The sequence below is a fragment of the Mesocricetus auratus genome, unplaced genomic scaffold (genome assembly GCF_017639785.1).
Source record: "Mesocricetus auratus isolate SY011 unplaced genomic scaffold, BCM_Maur_2.0 Super-Scaffold_4256, whole genome shotgun sequence".
Lineage (NCBI taxonomy): Eukaryota > Metazoa > Chordata > Mammalia > Rodentia > Cricetidae > Mesocricetus > Mesocricetus auratus.
Genome location: NW_024429182.1, coordinates 91,173,344 through 91,191,578, shown reverse-complemented (window position 1 = coordinate 91,191,578; position 18,235 = coordinate 91,173,344). Strand labels below are relative to the sequence as shown.

The following is an 18,235-nucleotide window of genomic DNA, read 5'->3' as shown; positions in this document are numbered from 1 at the left end:
TGTCATACGCACAGACATGCATGCACACACCCACTGAAAATAAATACAAGTAATTAAAAGTTGAAAATAATTTAACATTAGTACCTTTAGTAACTTTACATTTTACTCCTATCGCTGATTTTTAAATCCCTGCTGTGTGTTGAAAGTTGGCAGTCAGAAATAGTAGAATACACCTTTCATCCATTTTAAGTATAGTTTGGGACATGATATGTGATAACATTTATAATTGAAAATCTTAAAGGAGACTTTTCTCAAAACTATGGAAAACTTTACAAAAAATTGTTGGCAATTACATAAAGCAATCTCAAATTGCAGGTACAATGGTGAATCATACTCTAACTGTCCAAAACAAGCATTCTGTATGAGACAGAAAACATCAAAGTGGTTTTACTGTGTGGCTGAGGATCTGAATGTCACCTGATTAGGTACTTAATATTGATAAATAAATGTTCAGATTGACAGTTGACTAGAGAAAGGTCATAAAACCAATCAAGCAAGTAAATGCCATCCAAAAAGATTAAAACTGACTACAAATTGTAAAATGTAAACATTCTGGATTTTTCTTCCTGTTATTAATGCTTAATGAATCTCTGCAGGGGACATGGAAATTTGGATCCAAAGAAATCCACATCTGTTTGTGTTTATCTCTGGGCCTTATCTATATTTTATCTCTGTGATGTACTGAATGTTTTGAAAGAAAAAAATCTTGTTAAAATAAGATTGCCAGTGAGGTAGTATTAAATGTTAGGGAATGATAAGTGAAGGGTCTCTGCCCCGATGGGTAGAACTATGTAAGTGCACAGCATGAAGGGTATGGCCTGTGAAGGCTTAGAGCTAGCCCTCACCAGACTGCAGAGCACTGGTGCCTTTACCTTGGACTTCATAGTCTCCAGAACTTGTGGGTGGTAAATTTTTGCAGCTCAGAAGACCAAGGGATCCTCCATATTATCTGTGTTCACAGTCACATTAAGAAACAAGGATGATTTGATCAAGACAATACCTCCTTGGGAAGGGAAAATGGAATTCTCCTAGATAGACATCCAAAATTCATTAACTGGTCCTGAACATCATTTTTTTTTGTATCCCAGATCTAGAACCTTCTCTGTAGGAGTGGTGAGTAAGCCTTGCTCTAGTGAAACTGATGTCCCAGAAGGGGATAGAAGACCTCTTCACTGCAAATTTTAAGGACTAGAGTAGGGTCTTGCATAGAGGATCCTGGCCTATCAGACTGGGTCACTCGGGTGATGAAATTGAACTGTATATAAGTGCTTCTCACTTTAGTACACAAGGTCCAGGAATGCGTTGACAATCAAGGTCCCTTGGCTATGGAGATTGCATCACACGATCCCAAAACATGAGGCATAGCCATAGGAGAACAGGCCCTCTCTTTCCCCCTTGAGCCTGCAGGGTGACATCGCCATACCTGGGTTTCTAGTTGAGGCTGTAGAATTTGATCTTTCAACTTCATTTTAAAGTCTGTATTCATAAAGTTTGCAGAATATCCACTTCCAGGATTAGAGCCAATGGCTCCTATGTTACTATTTACAAAGAATATAGAATTTGTTATTTTTCACATATTAAACCCACATATGTGACTTCAGGCTTACCTATATAGAAATCTCATCAGTAATGAGAAAGGAATCACAACTGAGTGAAGCGTTATACTACCCATGCAACAAAGGAAAATCAGACACACTGACATCGATTCTCTGTTTGAGTAAGACTGAATCTAAGTCCTTAACCTGGTGTGCCATTGCTTCAGCTCCCAGCTTTTTGCCTCTTCCATAGAGCAGTGGGCATAAAGAGTTAATAGCATAGACCTTGAGAAAGCCTCTCCTTGTTACAGGAAAATCACTTTTAGCTCCAGTTGCTGCTGTCAGAGGAGCTGCTTGAGAAGTAAGAGAGGGAATAATAGGGAAGAAAAGGACTTATGGATCACATGGGACTATTTGAGGACTACTCAGTCTGGAAGATGTTCCTCTTACTCTTTTAGGCCAATAATTCTCTCAAGCCCCCAAGCACAGATATATAACCTCCCCATCATCACAGATTGTGTCTGAATTCATGGGTGCCCAGGACACTGCCCTGGTAAGTGTGAGCTCCATCAGTAGCAGAAATTGAGCAGAATCAGTACTAAAATTAACCCTAGAAATGAATGGTGCTGACCTCTAAGAACAGTCCTAAAGAAACAATGTCACCAAGTCTTACTCATCTGTGGACCCTGAATGCAGCACTACTGGCCTTCCAAGCAAGGTATGCTCAGTGGAGTAATAGTGGCAACTCTGTGAGATGGGTAACCAGTGGCTTTCTGATTGGAACTAAGGTCCACTCCACCTGACAGAAATCACTATATGCCAGTTAAGAGCCTGTGGCTAAGGACATCATAGGTTCTAGTGAAGAGGCTACAGTTATAATTTTGTTACATGATTATGATGTGCACTAGGGGAAGTAGAGCACTAAAAACATACAGACAATGGTGGAGCCATAAGTTCCATGAATGAACACTCTATAAGACAGGGTAATATGGAAGCAGCTGAGCGATAGATCTGGAACAGATTCCAGGCTGCATTCAGTCCTAGAAGAAATGAGAATTGAACACTGAGCTCCCAGTAACTCTAACACCCTCCACACTCACAGAACAATATATGCCCTCTGTTTTTAGGTTTTGTGCACTAATGTGATTTGCTTGCTAGGTAGCTATTGGGGTGGGCTGGGGATTGTTGCATTAGACTACTTCTTGTGACTAAAGAAAGTAAAAGACTAGAATAGATTTGGAAGACAGACAAGCGCCAGAGCAGCAACCAGCCACAAGGCATGGAGTTATTTAAACTTGCATTAATGTATATTAATTATATAATGATGTGTTTCATTATATTTTCAGACATGTATATAATGTATTTTGATCCTATTCATCTCCTTCCCCATTACTCTCTGATGTCCCCATCCTGTTCCCACTAATCCTTTCTCTTCCTAACCAGTCCCCTTCCTGTTTTCAATGCCTTTTTAAATGACTCAAAGAGTTTCATTAGAACTGTTTACTGGAGCATGGGCATCTTGCCTGTGGGTATGCCACTGATGAAAATGCACCCTCCCATTAACTAACCATTACCTGTTTAGGGTTTTCTTTTTAACTCATTCCTAAAATCTTATTTGACATAGGAATGCCAAAACCAGCTCCATGCAAACATTACTGTGATTGAAGCAACCAGAAATTGAGAATGCAAGATCATTTAATAAGAGAGAAATCCATGGCCCAATTAAACATCCCGGTGGGCTCCCTAGTATGCTGCTGTCACTGATGTCTAACAGGAGGAGTCTTGTGCCAGCTCTGCCACTTGGAGCTGCTGAGCTTGAACGAGTTACCTGATTTCTCCGAGGACCAGCTTCCTGCCGTGTCACCAGGAGCATTAAAGCCAAGCTGTAAGCGCCTGTTGTGATTAGATGGTGACATAGGAAGAGGACTGACAAAGGATGTGGCAATAAAACATACTCAGCAAGTGTTTTTCCTTTTTCAGCCCATGAAATAATCATTTTCTTCTCCTTCCACCCCTTGGTTTTTCGAGACAGTATCTCTCAGATTGATCTTGAGCCCATAATCCCCCAGCCTCAGCTTCCTAAGTGTTGCAATTGGTTGAAGGTGTATGCCACCACACACAGCTTAAGATCTTTACGCTCTTATTTTATTCTTCTGTGGTGATAAACAGCTAAGTGGCTGCTTTGCCAACTCAGCTGCATCCCTTACCCCAGCAGCTAAATGTCTGCAGTGTTATTGCAGTGCACTCAGATGAGGACACCTGTGTGGATTTACTCCAAGTTTCTCTATCACTCTTCCTCTCCACCTCCTTCCCATCCTCACCCCCTCCTTCCTCTTTTCCTACCCCGTTTTGGAGTACTCAGTGGTTCACAGAGATTTTGGTATCTGAAAGGTAAGCTGTAGCACAATATTGGAACAAGTTCCCCCATTGCAAGCAGATTAGCATGAGACATATTTGCTCCTCAGTCATGCTTGCCTCTGACCCACAGTCAGAGGCAAGATACACATTTAAGCTGGGCATGGTACTATGTGCCTATAATCCAATCTCTCAGGAGGCTGAGACAGCCTGGGCTAATAACAAGACCCCCCCCAAGAAAAAGAAAAAGTGAAAAGGAAAAGGAAATACATTTGACATTATTGTAGACACATAATTTTAAAACTTTTTTTAAAGATTCAATGAAAAAGATGTTCATGCATGTACTGTGTTTAGGTTCTTTACATTTTTATTTGAGTTTAAAAAGGAATGCGTGTTAGAATCATTAAATAAATTTAACATATCTAGCAATGGGTAAGTATTTTCAGGGCAAAAACTGCTGAGTTAAAAGATGCGTTCATCCAGAGAAGCATATTCCATTTTCTTGAATGAGCCTGTGATAGGGGAATATATGGAACTGAATCATGATCATGCATGCGTGCGTGTGTGAGTGTGTGTGTGTGTGTGTATTTGGGGCAGGGTTATAATTCAGTGGTAGCATGTGTAAGGCCCTAGGTTTGATCCCCAACAACAAAAAGCAGAACTATACCCATTGTTGAGGCTGTATTCCAGGCTTTGCTTCACAGGTATTCAGTAGAAGCCAACATCATCCCTTGGTTTTAGACTCTGAATAGGATGCTATATGCCTACATTTCTGTTACTAAATTTTCATGAGCACAAGTAAGTTGTTTTACCACAACTATGTCACCTTTGATATGGGGCTGGACTTGCTAGATCAGTGGTTTTCAACCTTAATGCTGCGACTCTTCAAATCCCCAACCATAAAATATTTTCATTGATAATTCATAACTATAATTTTGCTACTGTTATGAATCCTAATGTAAATATCTGATACACAGAATATCTGGTATGTGGCTACTCTGAGGAGTGCCACTGATGGTTTGAGAATCATGGCTTAGATGCTAAACAGCATAGAGACACCAACTGCATGTTTGTCATTGAAGAAATATGTTGTAAAGCCAGAAAAGGAAGAAGTGGCAATTTGTGTTAAGGTGAGCCCCACCTGCTGTGAAAGAGCTCTCTCCATAGTTCTCCTTCACTTCTGCTAGGGGCCAGGTCCTACAATGAGTGCTGCAGCTGCAGGGGTGAAGACTAAGTGCTGGCTTCCCAGGAGGCTGGGCAGGTAGATGGGCAGTAAATTGTTCCAGTGTAATATAACCAATTACATAATTGGTGTTTTCATGGTGTGTGAGGGAGGATAGGGGAAAGACGTAAGCAGACACATGCTGACCCTGTTTGAGCAGGCTCTTGGAAATGTGTAAGAGCACTATTGAGCAAAGAGGAGGAAAAGGAGAGATCTTTATATTCAAAGGCAGATGTTTGAAAGGAGAGGACCAGAACCTGGGACAGCAGTTGGAATGATTGAACACCAGGGTTGTGGTTAGGCAGAGGGCATGGCACAAATAATAACAGAAAGGTAGGATGGAGTGTGTCCTTTCTCTTGGAACTTTGGAATGATCTTAAGATGAATGACAACATGCTCTTTTAATAGGACCATGGTGACCATCTGGAGGAGATAGGCAGGATACTAAAGGCAGAGATGACAGCAGTGTCAGGATGAGTGTGCTGAAGCTGAGGACAGGCAGGGGTAGAGCACTCTTGATGATTATGAGGTAACCTCAAGTGGAAAGTCAGAGAGAGGGGGAGTTTAGGTTGATAGCCAGATCTCCCTGTTGACCACATGGATGGTCCTGTTGTTTATCAGATTACACAATGACAGGGAAGGGGCCTGGAATAAAGGTTGAAAAGGGGGGTAGGCATCTGATAGGAGAAAGGTAAGATTAAGAAGGTTTGGTGTGTTGCACTGATTACCTTCAAAAAGATGCCCCTCTCAAAGACACATTGAGTTAATCTCATTACTTAGATTTTAATCATCACCCTCCTACAAGGACACAGGGATACACACACACACACACACACACACACACACACACACACACACGCAGAGCTCCATACAGTGGCAGGCTGGCTCACTAATATTTTTCAATGAAGATGTGGCAATAATCTGCTAACCAAAGACAATTTAGGCTCCTAGATCCCTCTGCAAAGAGCATGTCAGAAAGCTCAGCACATGGCTGAAAAGCTTTTCCTGTATTTTGTTTGGATGGCCTGTGTATCAGTGTTAAATGACTCCAGACACAGATGTGGCCTTAATGTGAAGAGAAGGGACCTCAGTTTAGACTGGTAGGGTCCAAGCCTTGCCACCCCTCCCATGATGAGGACAAGAAAATGGACTAGAACAAAATCATGAAAGAGTACCAACAATTGTCAGGATCTTAAGCAGACAAGACTGTCATAGTTGGAGAAAGAGCAGGGGCCAAGGAAAGATACATGAATTACATTAATAGCACTATACACAGCAGGTCATGCAAATTAAAGGCCTGAAATCTACTCAAATAAATTTCTTTATTTTTTTATTTTAGGAACACTCTTATTTACATTTCTATTTCAAATTGATAATATTTTAAAATTATTCCATGGGCTAGAGAAATGGCTTAGTCAAAAGTTTTCCCTGAAAGCATGAGGACTGTGTTCAATCCGCAGAACCATTTAAATAGCCAGGAATGGTAGTGTGTGCTTAGAATCCCAATGCTGGAGGAATTGAGACTGGTGGATTACTGTCTCTGGCCAGCCAGTCTAGCCTACTTGCTGAGCTCCAGGCCAAATGTGAGAATCGTTCTCAAAAGACAAATGGGTAGAGTAGCTGAAAAATGACACCTGAGGTTGTCTTCTTGCTTCCATATGCATATTTGTGTGTGTATAAACAAGACAAGAGATGTACACACATGTGTATCCACACATATACATAAAATTATGCTTCAACATCATGTCCTATCCCTAAGATGTTTGTCATTCTGAACACGGGCTGGACTGAATACAGAAGTTTTGTGATGGCCTCTCATTGAAGATAGCAGTTTCAAAGGAGCAATGGTATCTGCAGGCATCCTGAATGGAGAGAAAGCAATACAAGGATGGTGGAATTGGAAAGTGAGGAGGAGTCCATGGCTATAGATAAGTCCTCATGTGTCTTGATAGAAAGAGGAAAGGCAGAAGATAGGCTGGTGATAGAAAAGGATGAAAGGTAGTGGGAGAGAGAGAGAGAGAGAGATGTTTTCTCTCCCAGAAGCAAGAAATGTAAGCATTACAGAGAATAAGAAAAGACCAATAGGTGAGACTGGGTTGATACAGGAGAAAGAGGGGATGACTGATGAGTGGCTCTACCTAAAACTTGCCCATTTCTTATGTGTGCAGGATGTCCTGCCCCTCCCCTAACAGACCCATCATGGTGTCATCTTAAGTGGCTCTACCTAGAAATTGCCCATTTCTTCTTATGTGTGCAGGATGTTCTGCCCCTCCCCTAACAGACCCATCATGGTGCCATCTTGAGTCCATGGCATATGGAAGTGTTATTCCATAAGCAGTGTTAGGAATTACCCTATGCGCTGCTTTCAGCCCAGGAACAAAGAACTCAACATTATGCAGTACCTACTTAGGACTTCCCCAAATAATGGAACTAGGATGCCACCTGCCTCCTGCCCTTCAGGGATTCCTGGTTACCTGGATTTTCTCTGTATAATTACTATAGTGTCATGGAAGAAGCTCTGCCCTCTTCCAGCTAGCCTTGAAAGGTCTGCTTTCCCGCTTGGGTCTTTTCGGGCCATTGTCAACCAGTATTTCTCAACCTGTAGGTCGTGTCCCCTTTGCGGGGGTCACATAGCTGATATCCTGCATATCATATATTTACATTATGATTCATAGCAGTAGCAAAGTTACAGTTATGAAGCAGCAATGAAATAATTTTATGATTAGGGCCACCCCCGCAGGAGGAAAGGATCTCAACATCAGGAAGGTTGAGAACCACTGCTCTAGACCCTGCACTTATTTTCTCATCTGCCTTCTTTATATTGTCTAGAATGACCCATCTTTCCCATGCTCTGCACTTGAAACTGTACTCCTCAATCAGACCTTGTATGCACTGTCATCCCATGGACCTCCCACATCCTGCCCCTCACTCTAGGATGTCACATTTCCGTTCAGACTTCATCTCTGATTTCAGCATCAGAAACTTTTTCCTGCTAAGTTGTCTCCTCCCAAATCTGCTTCACAGCCCAAACTTCCATTTATGTTCCACAAGTCCAGCTGTGAACAGGCTTTGAGCATTGCCAGCGACGGCTGCGCAGCCTGTATCCGAGAATGTGCGAGGGTGTCGGGATTGATGACACAGAGACCAGTCGGTTGTGTTAAGAAAACTTTATGCTCCCCAAGAAGGCTCAAGAGAACTTCCCAAGAAAGGCTTCCCTCCAGAAAAGCTTCTGCCACACACACACACACACATATACACACACCCTTCCTCCTCCTGGCTGGTGGTTATATCCCTGACACCAGATTTGGCAGTAGCAGCAGGGGGCAGGAAGAGGTGGCTAGCCATTGGAAAGATCAAAGTCAGGGTATTCCAGTGAGCAAGCCCTTATAGATCCCTTATGGGGAACTTATAGCTCAGGTAAACATTTCTTAGGGCACTGGATTGTTTTCAGTAAACATGTTTTCAGTAAACATTGTCTCACAGCTGCCTGCTCCCAGGCTGATGGAGAAGTGGGTCTCCGGCCAAGGTCTGTTGTTCCCACAGTGCATTTGTTCTACAGCTCTAAAAGCCTAGTGCTGATACAAGAGACAACCTTCACTAGTCATAAAGCAGCCATTGTGCCTCTTGGTTTCAATCAGACAACCCCTAAGACACTCAGAAGAGGAATCAGTCTTAAAACATGTTAATAAAAACCCAGTTCAGTAGGTTCAGTAGGAAGCAGAAAATATCAGTGGAGAATGGAAGAAAGCATATAGATTGGGTGTATGCTGACCAGTAAGGACATGTAGGCATGTATGTAATTTTGAAGAAAAGGAAAAGTCCCTCGATCCACTGTTACCTGATAGAGTGAGACCTTTACCTCATTTAAAATGTGAATGTGAACATTCTGAGAAACCAAAAAAAAAAAAAAAAAAAAAAAAAAAAGAGGCTAAGGAGAATCTTTATGGGAGTCCAGGTAGTCTCAAGGTTCCTATAGCATTCAGGGGGCAGACTCAGGAACACTGGGCCACACTGAAGCTGCTGGGGAAGTATTTCTAGGGAGTGGAGGTCGCACTCCACCACAGTAACTGCCATCAAGCAACACCAAGTCAAAACGCAGTCTTGACCCTGAGAAGAGAGACTATGAGCTGAGGAATGGAGAACATGAGCAGTTGAAGGGGGTTAGTACACAGAGAAGATGAGAGGCAATCCCATGCTGGACCTTGGGATCCATGGTACCTGCTCAGGCTCCCCTGCACATGGCCAGAACTCACTCTCCCTGGTGAAGAGGGATCTCTAAGCCTATGGTTTATAAAGTATGTGTGTCTGACCACAGACAAAGGGGGCACATGTTTCCAGCAGCTACTCTGTAAGTTTCCCTATGCCTTATGATACAGTTTGATACCCCATGGTATATGGTGACAATTGTGTCTTATTAACAGACTTTGGAAATGTCAGGAACATGTCCAATGAGGCGTAATCAGAACCAGAAATTAAAATCACCAGATTTTACAAAGAGATTCAAGAAAACTTAATAGGCCATGACGAAAGATAAATTATAAGCATTACAGAACAAACATGAGAAGAGATGTATGGTAACTAGTGGATGAAGAACCTACTAAGTAAAAGGAAGATGGAAAAGCAATCAGCTAAGAAAATCTTATTAATAACAGAGGCTAGTTATTAATAACAGAACTAGAGGTTCTGATGCTACAGTTTGGGGATTGTCTTGAATGGCAAAGGAATTCCTGAAGCCATTTATATCATGGTTCCTTCTGTGGGGCTTCTGTAAAAATCCACAGCTATTATTTTTATGAGTATTTAAATCATCTCAAGTAAGCCATCCAAATGTATATTTAACATTCATGAATGAACCTGTAGTCCTCCCTGCAACTCAAGCACTCACCAGAACTAGTGTGGGGTTTTGCATGTCCAGAAGCCAAGGAGATACAATCTTTGCTCTAGACACTTGTTTTTACATAGGATTCTGCAGTCTAGCTGTGCTGAAGATGAAATCTTAAATGGTGCCGATCCCCTGAGTAGGAAAGAAACTAGAAAGAAAAACCAGAATAATACAAGCAGAGATGAGATTCATCCCGATGGACTAGACTGCTAGACTGTCTGCAAAAGCAGCAGATGAGAGATCCTCCACCACAGTGTGAATAAAGCTGCATGGAGACAAGCTAAAAAGATCACTACTAATCATGTTTTGTTGTAATGAAGAAACTCTGGGGGCAAGGCATGTAGCTCAGTTGTCAGAGTGCTTGCCTCCTGTACAAAGCCCTGGGTTCCTCTCCAGAATTATATAAAGAAGCAGGATGTGATGGCAAATGCCTATAACCCCAGCACTCAGGAGGTAGAGGCCAGAGAATCAGAAGTTCCAGGATCAACCTGGGTTATGTAAAGAGAGAAGTGAAGAAAAGAGGGACAAGGTGGGGGGGGGGAGGAAACAGAGACAAAGCACCAAACTTACAGGGTGAACCCAAAAGGACCCAAAGCTAAAACTGGTCAAACTCACTGCCTATTGTGGGCACAGTAAAAACACTGGAATGAGCCTGGATGTGTCTTCAGAGGCAGGGTTGGATTGGGTTTGTCTTGCTTAGTTTCAGTTGGGAAGGTGATAAATTCACAATACAGTTGGAAAAAACTATGAATTCACAATACAGTTGGGAAAATGATGGATTCACAGTGCAGGTGGAATTCTCATTGTAACACGATTAATATAAACACAGAGACAGATATTGGGGTTCAAGCTGAATATCAGAAAAGCAAAGCAACCAAGCCAGTAGCTCTTACCTCTACCTCAGGTTGAAAGGGCTGTCCTGTCTTCACTGTGGCTGGAAAATAAATCTCTGAGACTGATACTGAATGTCCTGCTCCTCGCCGGGCGTTGGTGGTGCACGCCTTTAATCCCAGCACTCGGGAGGCAGAGGCAGGCGGATCTCTGTGAGTTCGAGACCAGCCTGAACTACCAAGCGAGTTCCAGGACAGCCTCCAAAGCCACAGAGAAACCCTGTCTCGAAAAACCAAAAAAAAAAAAAAAAAAAAAAAGATCTTCAGTCACTGAGTGTCCTGCTCCTATTTTATATACCTCTCTACAACTGGGATTAAAGGCATGAGATCTCCTTTGTGTGAGCTCTGTGGTGATATATTATTTATGATTTATTAAAGCTAGCCTGAGGATTCAGAAAGCAAAGTCAGCCACAAGCCATGGAAGCCAGGAACACACCTTTAATCCCAGTCACCAGAAGCTAGGAGGTTGTAGTAAACACTTTAATCCTAAGATTCAGGATTAAGAGGTAAATGGATCTCTCTGAGTTCAAGGCCACCAAGGGAGACACAAGATTGAATCAGTCTAAAAGAATAACAGATCACACACCTTTAATCCCAGCACTAGAGGGGTATAAAAGATAGAAGCAGGGTGGGTCTTAGTAGTCAGTAGGATTCATTCTCCAGCCACAATCAGGGTTTCATTCTTCAACCACATTGAGGAAGACATTCAGTTTCAGGATTCTCCAGCCACACTGAGGAGGGGCAGCAGAATCAGCTCACTCACCCAGAGCTAGAGTGAGAGCTAGTGGCCCACTACTTTGCTCTTTTCTGTTCTTCAGCTTGAAGTTTGAAACCCATTGTCTGGGCCATTTATTTATTTGTGTTACAGAGCCGTTTCTCTTTTATACGATTCACTCTCAGGTTACCCTTGGTGGCCTTGAACTGACAAGAGATCCATCTGCCTTTGTCTCCTGAGTCCTGGGAGTAAAGGTGTATGCTACCACTGCTTGGCTCTATGGCTGTGGCTAACTTTACATTTTGATCTCCAGTGACTCTATTAAATCATAAATAATATATCACCACACTCATTCTTTCCACATACTGCCCTTTGTAACTCTGGAACTCTGAGCAGTAATCAGAGATGATGATTTGTGGCTATTTGGGTTTCTTTTGAGAAATATCCTTTTCACAGGGCCACATATTTCTTGGCAGATGTTATTGATGTTTTGTTGCTGAATTTTCACAGTTCTCTATAAATTTTGGATATTAGCTCCCTGGCCAGGGTATAATTGGTAAAAAGTTTCTTTCGTTCTGTGGGCTGTGTGCTCTGTTGATACTGTTCTGTGCATAAACTTTTTTTTTTTTTTTTGGTTTTTTACAAGACAGGGTTTCTCTGTATTGTTTTGGAGGCTGTCGATCCAGCCTGGCCCTGAACTCACAGAGATCCGCCTGCCTCTGCCTCCCGAGTGCTGAGATTAAAGGCGTGCGCCACCACTGCCCGGCTTGTGCATAAACTTTTAACTTCATTAAATTCCATCTATTGAGTCTTGGGATTACTTCCTGTGCTGTTGGAGTTCTAGTCACAAAGTTTCCACCAGTATCTTGGTTTTCAGATAGCAAAGGGAATCATTTTCTACCTGAGAACATAAATCATCTTACAAAGACATGGGGCTGTTTCTCAGAGATCGGTCAGCTAACCTCATCAATACTAAAACCTGATATTAGATATGAAGACAAGGAGCCAACAGAATCAAATAACCCATAATACCATTTGATATGAATGACATTAAGTTTGATATGGGGGGGAAAGAAACCTAAAACAAGAAGTGTCCAGTAAATCATAGGAGATAAGATGGAAAGCTCATCTATGTGAAAATGTATGAGTGCATCCTTCACAGAGAAAGGGCAGAATGTTCCAGGGCAGTGTTTCAACCTTGTAGGCATCAGGTATCCAAGCAGAAAGGCCGGCAGGCCACTTAGTGGTACACATGTATAAATGGGAAGTGCTTCCTGGAAAGATTTGCATCTCATGTTGAAAACTCCTTGAAAAGCTGAAGTGTGGGACTGATCAGAAATTACCCATAAAGGAATATCCAATAAGAACTTATATTCCCAAAGCAAGCCATCACCCTAGTGCAGACAGCCATCTAGCCATGAGGAAAATAAAAGTTCCTGGTAGTTTTCTTTTGGTAAGGACATGGTGTGTGACAAGTGATCAGTTTGGCTTTGCTATGAGATGAAGTCATTGGATTACTTTTTATATAAACAACAGAAATGATATTACTGCATAGGGTAAGCAAGGAGAAAATGTATTATCTGACCAGAGTGTCCAGAGAAAGAATAAGAACTGAGGGAATGGGGCCGGGCGGTGGTGGCGCACGCCTTTAATCCCAGCACTCGGGAGGCAGAGGCAGGCGGATCTCGGTGAGTTTGAGGCCGGGCTGGACCGATAGCCTCCACAACAATACAGAGAAACCCTGTCTCATAAAAACCAAAAAAAAAAAAGAACTGAGGGAATGGGAACTCAGTAGCTATGGATGGTGCCAAGATAGTAGACATCTTTCCTTTGTTTCATCTTCAGACAAGTGACATCAACAGTAGACATCAAGTTGAGAGGAAATGATAAAACTACACTTGTTATAGCTCTCATTTAGGAACAAAGAAAAACTTCTTCAGGCGCCTGTCACATTTCATGGCCATAAGTTTGCTGGTTATTGAAACAATGTGGACCACAAGGCCCAACCCTGAAGCTGAATTGCCCTCTGAGACACCATTAAAAGTATCATCTCCTTTCACTGTCAAAGCCTGGCCAACCTTCCAGCTAACTCTCCCTATCCACTAAAGTTTATCCTCAACTTGAGACTCCATCATGGGATTCCAAGAGGTTCAACCCAGCATGGGTGCCATGTAGCAGCAAGTCAAGAAAAGATCCAATCCCTTCCCATACCATCAGCTCCTATGGAACCCTTCCAGACAAGGGTTGGGTCTGTCTAGAGACCCTGATGGTTCTTGTCCCACTACAGCATGTCACATTTCTGCATATGGCTTGCAACACTCTTTTCTCTGGAGGACAACAGGTTTTTTCTCTAAATGCTCCCTGGCTTTCAACTGTCTGCATATCTCAATCCCAGCCTGGACACTGACTTCTCCAGCTTTCACTCAAATGGGTTCCCTCCTTTATAATACTAAGATTCAATGGATACTTGTAAACAATTTTCTCCTGTCCTAATACCCTCAATGTCTGCAAATAGTCAAAGTGAGTTATGGGACCCTTGCATCAATGCCAAACATTTGTCTACCAAAGAGTCCATAGATGGGAGGAAGAGAGAGGGGGTGGGGAGCTCTGCTGCCATCACTCTACTACCCTTTGCTGCCCTCCCCTGGCCATTGATACTTAGTGCAAGATCCGCTACAGGGGTTTATGGATTCATTCTTCCAATAAATATTTAGGGCCAATCGCTACCATACAAGGTTTGTGCACTGAGGAATAAAAGTATGATACAGTAAGAATAAAGAAGGACAAATGGCTGCATAAGAGGAGACAAACAGAATGGATGGCATGAATGGATTCTGGAAGCTGAGATGTGTTCATCATTTTGTAGCTTCTCACCATTCTGCTGCTCAAGATCCTCACTTAAAAGAAAACACTTGAAATTGACCTCCCTTCCCCCTTTGAGGGTAGGACTGGAAGTCTTTGTTCTTCTTCTAGTCAGTGTATATGTTCATCATAGCTGCCTTCTTCTTCCATAGCATCTGAAGATTCATTTTTTTAAATAAAACAAATGTCTCTGAACAGGTGCCTGACACTCTGCCAGACGAAGGCAAACGCTGGTTTCATTCCTATAGCTAAGTAGACAGTTTGTTTAATAACAGTCTGGTGTTACCTTGGGCTGTTTTCTGTCTGATTCATACCTAGAAGGAGTTCTATGTGGCAAAGAGAACTCAGGGCGCATATTTTGAGATATAATGTGAATGAATCACAGAGAAGCACAACCTGTGAGCATGGAAAGCACCCCAAGAGTGATAAATTCCTGAGAGGCTGTAGGGACTGACAGGACCAAGTGTCTCTGCCCAGCTTAGCTATTAAGTCAGTGGCTCATGTACACTCTCTTTAACTGTAGCATGTCCACTTAACCCTGAACTGTTTACCTCTAAATGAAGGTCTAGATTAGATTGTTGCTAAATTCAAACTCAAGTTCAGGATAACTCAAAAGCCACAGTCAAGTGTGGTTACAGGCACTATGTCTGCTCTGTATATCATGGAATTACCAAGTCTTTCATATAGTACCTAGAACATTGTCTTTTACATGAAAACAACTCTTAAAATGCTAGAGAGGAAAAGAGTAGTTGTGATGAGCCTAACCACAGACTAGAAGAAAGTCAAAGATATCCAATTATCCATTCAGCATGGAAAAAATAACCAATTTCAAGAAATGATTTTTAAGTGAAGATGTTAGGCATGAATTTGTGAAAATCTTAATGATGAACCTATATCAGCTTTCAGAGGCACAACAGAAGAATTCATTCATTTCTACCAGATTTCTGTGTTTGGTGTTGAATGAACACATAATGGTTTATATAACTATCCAAGCAAGAACTAAGCCTTGGAAAAGAATTTGTCATGATTGGGCTCACTGGATCTGTGGAGAGAGTCATTCCTGTCTGTTCTCACCAAATAGAGTCAGAGAATCTAATTTAACCTGTGGGTCACCAACAAGACACTGAATTGTCATGTTACCGCTAGTCTTCCTCAATGTAAGGACTCCAGCACCATTGCTAAGTTGACTTAAGAGTGCCCCACCTTGTTGAGTCTACTGTCCAACCCCTAGGGCACTGTAATAAATAATAATATTTATTAACTGATCTGAGAACTCTTCCTGGCAAAAGAAAGAGCAAGAGCAAAGGTTTCCTGTGGCAAGGAAGACATAGCAGAGCAGTGTTCGGTGACGGAGATGGGCAGGGATTCTGAAACCTGTAAGAATATATTCTCTTTCCAAGGCTCTGCTTCCTCTTTGACTGGCCCTACGGTGATGCCAGTACTGGTGGTGGCCGACTTTCCCTTAAAGATCCAGCAGAGGCTGTGGCATAGTTTGCTTAAAACTACAGCTGGTTTGTAATTTTGGCCTCAGATAGTAATTACAGCTGCCAGGGCTCCTCAGAGAGATAATTACGGGAAGGATTCAGCACACTCATTTTATCTACACACTTAACCATCAATTAAATCATTACCATCTAATCCCATTCCAGAGTCTAGAAATGTTCTGTGAATATATAATTTTGAAGACATCGAAGTTTGTTTTCAGATGATTTTAAGTGAAAAATTGCTCAATTTCCATAACCCACACAGGCCCATGTGTGTGCTACCCCTGTGAAGGCAGAGCCAGTGTCTCTTAGCCTGTGGTCACTGCCTCCCTGGTGGCCTGTGCCACGTAGAGGGCTGAGCTGGGATGGACTGCAGGCAAGAGCCCTAACTTTGCTTTTGAGCTTTACTGGAGTTGGTGTTCTCTAAAGCAGGGTTCTTATTGGTACTTAGAGGTCAGTAGCTAGGGGGCAGGTGAGGGGTCTGTTCTGCAAAGACATTTCCAGAAGGGTCTTCTGCTGGTTTTCTAAAGGAGCCCCCAGCGACTCTCCACTGGCTCAAACTCAGAAGTTGGTCTTTTCACGATGGAAGCTCAGGGCTCCAGAGTCTGACGACTAAATTCAGATTTTGGCTGATTTCTCTCTGAGCTATGTATCCTTGAACAAGTTGCTAAATTTATTTAAGCAGCATTAGTCAACACTTTAGACACACAATCATAGATCCCACAAAATAAGCAGGGCTGTTATCAGTTTTACATGGTAGTTTAGCAGAGGGCCTGGAACTTACTAGGTACTATGTAGATTTTAGTAGTCAGTATTATTCAGTATGTAAGTATATACAGATAGAGAACTGGAGGCTCCAGAAACTATGATTTCAGATTCTGTGATGGGCTGGCTGGCACTGGGGTAGTGTCTTGGGCCTCACTCTCTTGGCTTGAATTTCACAGCCTCAAATCTCTTAGTTCTTACCTTTCTCAAGGTGGCCCACCAGAAAGCCCTGACTGCTGTCCTTCTTTATACTTCTGTGCTGGGCAATTGTGTGTCAATTTGACATAGCCTAGCATCATCTGAGAGGAGGGAACCCAAATTGAGAAGATGTCTCCATTAGATCAGACTGTAGGCAAGCCTGTGGAGCATTTTCTTAATTAGTGATTGATTGGGAGGGCCTGGGCCATTGAAGGTAGTTCCCAACGCTGGGCTGGTGGCACGGGATTCTGTAAATCAGCAGGTTGAGCAAGCCATGAACGTGAGTAACCAGGACTCCTCCACAGCCTCTGTATTAGCTCCTGCCTCTAGTTTCCTGGAAATATAAACGAGATAAACACTTTCCTCCACAAATTGCTCTTGACCATGGTGTTTCATCACAAAAACAGTAACCCTAACTAAGACACTCCATCTCCCCTGACCCAGCTATCCATCAACTCCTGCCCTGATTCCTTCTCAGGAGCCTGAAGCTCTGCTGACTCCCACACCAGCCTGCTTCTTACATGGCTCGTTCACCAGCTTTCATGGGTAAACAGTTGAACATGGCCATTTTCCATAGTTATTTCTAATCACTCTTTGTTTTCTTGATACATGAATGTGTTTTTAAGCAAGAGGACTGATGATCCATGAGGATACAACTGCTTCCTGCCCTCCTTACCCCAGAGAGGCAAGCTTTTAAATACACATTTCAATTGACATATAGTAATTGCATGTATTCATGAGTTATAATATATAACATTTTAATACATGTATTCAGTGGGCAATGATCATATGAGGGTAATTGGCATATCTATCATTTCTTTGTGTCAAGACATATCAATTAATTGTTATTAGCTGTAGTTTTCTAGTGATGCTGTAGAATGAAAGAAGTTATGCCAGAGATAATTCTTCCAATAAGATGGCTGCTTTCACTCAACCAGCCCCTCAAAATCAGTACCCAGCACTGGGATCTCAGAGATGCTCTCTATACAATGGGACTGTACGGAGGTCCTCTGTTTGTCAGCTAGCTCTTCAAGACTGCCACACCAATCCTCAGCTAGTGTGTGGGCTCAGTCCATCCTGTCCATAGCACACGGCTCCCTTGCTGAAGTCACTGAAAAGCCCAGCTTTTACAGTTAGTTTGGAATTGGCCACAGGGCTGGGTTTTTTTTTACTAGAATGAACAACAGCTCTGTGGGAGTCCCAATCAGGGAACCAACTCCAGACACAGCATGGATGCCAACTGCATGCCAAGCTATCCTGAAGATCAGACACTGGACCTTACAGCTGAGCTTAACTGACCTGGGTGCTGAAAAGAAAGTGAGACGCC

At 42.5% G+C, this 18,235-nt stretch overlaps 1 protein-coding gene across 3 annotated transcripts in view; it reads left to right on the top strand.

Moving 5' to 3' along the window:
• Nucleotides 1-18,235, top strand: part of Syt9 (synaptotagmin 9) — a 180,314-nt gene that overhangs the window by 144,547 nt on the left and 17,532 nt on the right. Inside the window, exon 7 of one of the 3 annotated variants that reach the window (XM_021230469.2) lies at nucleotides 3,160-3,497. The exons of the other annotated variants lie outside the window; for them this stretch is intronic. Within the exon in view, the coding sequence (XP_021086128.1) occupies nucleotides 3,160-3,216 (57 nt within the window). The 3' untranslated portion in view covers nucleotides 3,217-3,497. Of the gene's footprint in view, nucleotides 1-3,159; nucleotides 3,498-18,235 lie in introns of those variants that run through there. 3 annotated transcript variants of the gene reach the window in all.